General features: G+C 39.8%; 1 protein-coding gene across 2 annotated transcripts; it reads left to right on the top strand.

The window, feature by feature from the left end:
- Nucleotides 1–252: 252 nt before the first annotated feature.
- Nucleotides 253–3,549, top strand: LOC112260045 (homeobox protein SIX2). Of its 2 annotated transcripts, none has more exons than XM_024434842.2 (2): nucleotides 253–1,319; nucleotides 3,014–3,549. In XM_024434842.2, the coding sequence occupies exons 1-2, from the start codon at nucleotides 760–762 to the stop codon at nucleotides 3,315–3,317; spliced, it is 864 nt and encodes a 287-aa protein (XP_024290610.1). In that variant the 5' UTR covers nucleotides 253–759; the 3' UTR covers nucleotides 3,318–3,549. The 2 variants fall into 2 exon arrangements, with proteins under 2 accessions (XP_024290610.1, XP_024290600.1); XM_024434832.2 differs by having other exon boundaries at nucleotides 253–1,325.
- The last annotated feature ends 2,513 nt before the right edge of the window (nucleotides 3,550–6,062 follow it).

Here is a 6,062-nt window from a genome sequence, read left to right as displayed (position 1 = left end):
TGGTGTAGGCCTACATAAAATGCCGTATTACAATGTAAACATTAGATGGCACATCATTAATGAGCAGGAAAGGTGGAGACTGTGTATACATTTTCTACGCGCTTTGGCGCCATCCTCCCCAGAAAAAAGGGATCACTGCTCCACATCTTCGCACTCTTTGGCTGCCTCGAATGTCTGTCAACAATTGGGAGAAAAAAAATATATTTACAGGAAAAATCTGGCCAATATTTCTATTGGTAGGCGAGCTTGGATAGAAGGGGACAATCAGTCAGTGGGACCAGGTAGCCACCTCAAAGCATATCTGGTTACTTTGGATGACAGCGTAACCATGACAAAATCATTTGACTAAAACTATTGTCTTTTCCTCGCCATCCACGGGTCAGATAACCAACCAATCACAGTTCACATAATCGCTTTTCTTTCCATCTTAGAATAATATTATTAAAACTAGTGAGCGAGCCTGGTCTTCAGGAATAGGTTATGTTGAAACGAAATAGAGAAGGTGGACAACGACTGTGGAAGGAGTAAACACTTTCTCTCAGTATACTTGATGGGAATGCTATGTATTTTGTATTGCCATTCATGAACGGGACTTTAGTTTTTACATTTCGATTGGATTTTATATTTTGATACAGCCTACTTTTGGAGAACTTCATGGTTGTTCGTGGATTTACAGTGTAGGCTACTTGCATTAATGTCTTAGCCATAACCGAGGACGTGGAAGTAGAGCGAAATATACGTGTTTATTAACTAGCAACCATGTCTATGCTTCCAACTTTTGGCTTTACGCAAGAGCAAGTTGCGTGCGTCTGCGAGGTCCTCCAACAGGGTGGAAACATCGAACGGCTCGGGCGATTTTTGTGGTCTTTACCCGCGTGTGAGCACCTCCACAAAAATGAAAGTGTTCTCAAAGCTAAAGCTGTGGTCGCCTTTCACAGAGGCAATTTCAGAGAGCTTTATAAAATCCTTGAGAGCCACCAATTTTCCCCTCACAATCACCCGAAGCTGCAACAGCTTTGGCTCAAAGCACACTACATCGAGGCGGAGAAGCTCCGAGGCCGCCCTCTCGGGGCTGTGGGAAAGTACCGCGTCCGCAGAAAGTTCCCCCTGCCTCGGTCTATCTGGGACGGCGAGGAGACAAGTTACTGTTTCAAAGAGAAGAGCAGGAACGTACTCAGAGAATGGTACACGCATAACCCCTACCCTTCCCCGCGGGAGAAGAGGGAGCTCGCCGAGGGCACAGGGTTGACAACCACACAAGTCAGTAACTGGTTCAAAAACAGACGGCAAAGAGACCGCGCGGCAGAAGCTAAGGAAAGGTACGAGTAAGTAGATGTTTACTCTTTGTCTTATTGGTACATTTGTTTCAATGTTTATGTGTGCGTAAAAGTCTGGAAGCTGACTTTACCCTGGATTATCTGTTAGGAGAAACCGAATCATACATACTATCCTCTCATTTCATATCAGGGTACTCTAAATGATATAATATTTTATTATAAGCGATCATTAATAATAATTATAACTATGATAAACACAAGCAAACTAATAGCATGCTATTATTTGACCATTTAACCTATCCATATGACTAATTGACGCATGCTTAGTAATATGAACACTGGATGAATTTGAAAGAAAACATAAGGAATCATCCTTAAAGATATAAACCTGAGTACTTGAACATATGTACCTTTAGGCCTGGTTTAACTATTTCGCACAACAACAAAAAATGTTCCTTGAATGTCAAGATGTTGATATTCTGCTAGTAGGTGGTAGTTATTTTGCTATTGCTTACTGAGCTGTTTGTACATTTCAAAGTTTAGAAATTATAGGCCTACTGTAAAGAGGACCTTTAATGTCTTTAGTCAGGTGTTCACTCAGAGGGTGTCTTCTTTCACCCGCTGGTGACTAATACAAGCTGAAACCACTGCGTAAATCATGCCTTTCCACTTTAAAACCATGAGTCATTGCGCTGTGACTGTGAATGTATGCCTAATACACTTTTAGCAATAATTAGGTCTGTCATTAACGCCTTCCAGCCTGTGTATACACAGTTGAGGTTTGACCTTATGCCTTCATACCCATATAAGCCCAAACTAACCGTATAGACCAGTTTAGATATCATTCAAATGGCTCAACATTTTTTTCCTAACGTTGACTTGATGGAATACGGTAATGACAAATGTGTCTATTTATTCGTCCTCATTATAGGGTACGTATTGTTTGATAAAATATGTTTAGAAACGGCAAGATGCAATTCAGAGTCCAATTAGATAATTATATAATAACAGTTTAGTTATAAATATAAAATAAATTACCTAGTGTGTGTGTGTGTGTGTATGTATGTATGTATGTATGTATGTATGTATGTATGTATGTATGTATGTATGTATGTATGTGTGTGTGTGTGTGTGTGTGTGTGTGTGTGTGTGTGTGTGTGTGTGTGTGTGTGTGTGTGTGTGTGTGTGTGTGTGTGTGTGTGTTTGTGTGTGTGTGTGTGTGTCTCCATTGCATTCACATATTCCAAAATAAGTGCCATGCGGACTTAACGCGCTTGTGACAAGTGCATATAGTTGCCCATATGTGTCTATTACATATTACATAGTCCAGTTTTTATTACAAACAAGATCTGCATAATGAGACTAGATGATGCAAGAAAATCGAACACTAATCCTAGTTTCAAATAGGCTTTGACTCATGAGTTTCACACATTGTTCTTTTAATAGCTACATAGCCTGCTACAACTTCTTATAAAAATACAGCATAGGCCAATGACAGCGACGACATAACCTACACTTCTCATTTACCAGTTCATTTTAGTCTACAGGCCTGAAACGTGTCAATTAAAAACTGTACTAATACTACATTGTTAATCTAACAGCTCAGGATAATTATGATGAGCCTATAGGCCTATGTGTCGTTTGCAAGCGAATGCATGTTTGTAATGGCTACATGACAATGTGGAATGATGTAGGCTACGTTATACTTTACTATATTATTATATTTCCTTCTACAGGGAAAACAACGAAAACTCCAACACCAACAGCCACAACCCATTGACTTCTTCCATGAATGGAAATAAAACACTTTTGGGGAGCTCAGACGACGACAAAACGCCTTCTGGGACTCCGGATCACATTTCCTCGAGCCCGGCAATGCTCCTCGCTTCAAACTCCGGGCTGCAGATGCACGGCCTCGCGCCTCCACCTGGGCCTAGCGCCATCCTCGTGTCCAGCCTTGACTCCGTGCACCATCATCACTCTTTGCACGACACTATACTGAACCCTATGTCGTCTAACCTGGTCGAACTCGGCTCTTAAACATGGGACCCTGTTGGGAAAGACCTTTCTGAGTGCACATGGATGTTTGAGAAAAGCTTCAGGCACTTGAGGCAAAAGGAAAGAACAGAGTCGGAAAAATGTGACACACGCCGTGAGAGGTGAGATGGTAGGCGTTTAGCTGAACAGGCTGGACTGAAAGGTATATTACCGGAATGTAATAACATGTCATACTGTTGAAAACAATAACAATAAAATGTCTTAATTCTTGTTACTATTATCGTTATTATTTTAAAGGATACATATCAACAGATGCATAAACTCCAAGTCAGGTATACCCCATGTCCTTTCGTTTACACATAGGTTTTCCAAGAGAGCCCCATTCAGTTTCTTTTTGTTTTGGGTTATCATCGCTAAGTGTTTTACTATCTTGAGAGCCGTGTGTTCTCGATTACAGACTGTTATCTTTTATGATTTGTATTTTGAAATCATTTGGAGAGAGACTGCGTGTAAACTCTGCGATTAATTAAAAAAACATAAACAAATAGATCCCACTATAGTTTTATATACCCTTTACAATTAAAACGAATAAACAGGAGAACTTGTTTAATTTTAAATATTTCAGCTTTTTCTTTGAAACATAGCAATTCATTTTTGTCGAGTCTGTTTTTGCATATCACAGTTGTCCATTAAGAAATATATCGTATGATGGAAAACACCACCTGATACGTTAAATGCTTTAGAACTCACGTTTAAAACTATTGTTGACCTTAATGTCAACAGGTGCGTCAAGAATAGGAGGAGCCCTTGATTTACGTTGATTCATTATTTCGGAAAGGCAACAGAATGTCTAGCGTGAAAAGAGACGTGTTATGCATCTGAGTTATGATTAGTATATCAAGCAGGCTATACCTATACCCTATAAACCGGATGCAAAGGCAGCGCAATATGAGACCTGGTTGTTTTCTATTTTTCTTGCAATAAGCCAAGACCTGGGTCTATATCATTTCTCGAAATGTAATATGGCAACAAACATTGTCAAAGTAGCCTACAAAGTATTTGAAAACGTAAAAGCATTTTTGACTTTATACGTTTTGCTTGCGTTGTTGGGTTCGTGATTTAAGATCTATGGGTACACAGGCAACCCAATTCTATGGGTACACATGCAACCAAACACAATTCTGATATGTTGGTCTTTTGACCAATCACATATTTTATTTAACTAGGCAAGGCAGTTAAGAACAAATTCCCATTCACAATTACGGCCTATCACGGGCGAATTGTGCACCGCTCTATGGAATTCCCAATCACGACCGGATATGATGCAGCATGGATTCGAACCAGGTACTGCAGTGACACCTCTGTAGTGAGACGCAGTGTCTTAGACCACTGCCCCACTGGGATCTGATCTGATTCTTAAAAATACCAATTGGTGAGAGAAAAATAAACATAATTGGGCTGCCTGTCTAAACGCAGCCTCCTTATAGGTTCAGAACCCCGTGCCCATGCGTGTTACACTTTTACACATGACTATTATCGAAAAAAGCTGACCGAAATGACGTAGACCATAACGGAGCTTGATGTTCACGTGATGACACTTAATCTTTCCTCCCGCAAATGAGAACAAAAGTGTGGTGTTCACAGAGACAAACACAAAACTAGAAACATGTGTTGAAAGATGGCACTTTGTTTGAATAGCTTTAAGCCACCACCTCCCATCAACCAATCTCTTCTACTTTCAAAGTCTTGTTGAATATGTCTAAAAACAACATTGACATATTCCCTTTTTCAGGAATTGTCGGTCTTCATTTTTTTTGTCCTTACATAGTTTCATCTCTCTGTTCAAATTAGATCCCTTCTATGCGCCCCTTGGGGGATAATACATTTGAGATGCATCGAGCCAATTCCGTGTTTCGAATGTGATATTCACAATAAAAAAAACTGTTTTAACACTGTGTTGGAAGGGAGGTAGCGCTAGTGGTTCGAGCGTTGGGACAGTAACCGATTTTTTAAAAACACTTATTTAACTAAGCAAGTCAGTTAAGAACAAATTTGTATTTTCAAGATGGGCCTGTTTAGGGGCAGAACGACAGATTTGTACCTTGTCAACTCGGGGATTTGAACTTGCAACCTTTCGGTTAGTGCTCGAACCACTAGGCTACCCATAGTCATGTTTCGTTCTGTATCGTTCTGCCCCTGAACAACCTTGTTCCTTGACTGCCATTGCAAATAATAATTTGTTCTTAACTGACTTTCCTAGTTAAATAAAGGTATAAATAAATGTGAATTCAGATATAAGCAAGATGCTATTCAAAGTGTGCATGTATATAGGCATTCGTAAAAATGTGTGTATAACCACGGGTTTTTCTTGAGTGGTAAGCATCACACCTTGTTGGCTCATGGACCAAAAAGTTATTGTATTCAGTCCTCTCTCTTTATAATTAGCAAACATTTTAATGGATACTCAAAACAACCATGCCCCATAATATCCGTCTGTGTTTGGGTAGGAGTAACACCAAATGCTTTGTTTCTCACAAACCAAATATTTTAATTCCGGGGAAGTACACGGTTTTGCTCTTGACTTTCTCTCGCTTTCTCCAACAGCTCAAATCCGAATGTTAACTAGCTTGGTATAAGTGCAGCATGTGTGCCTAAAGAGAGGCGGAAAGGTTGTTAATTTTTTGGGCATAAGATGTTACAAAACTCTGACGGCATTAGCTGGGCGAAACAGAACATGTGGTTATAAATGCAATGCAATGTGTTGATTTAATGCTGGAAAGACAGTTT

The sequence above is a fragment of the Oncorhynchus tshawytscha genome, linkage group LG01 (genome assembly GCF_018296145.1).
Source record: "Oncorhynchus tshawytscha isolate Ot180627B linkage group LG01, Otsh_v2.0, whole genome shotgun sequence".
Lineage (NCBI taxonomy): Eukaryota > Metazoa > Chordata > Actinopteri > Salmoniformes > Salmonidae > Oncorhynchus > Oncorhynchus tshawytscha.
Note: the sequence above shows the minus strand (reverse complement) of the source record. Positions and strands in the feature narration are given on the sequence as shown.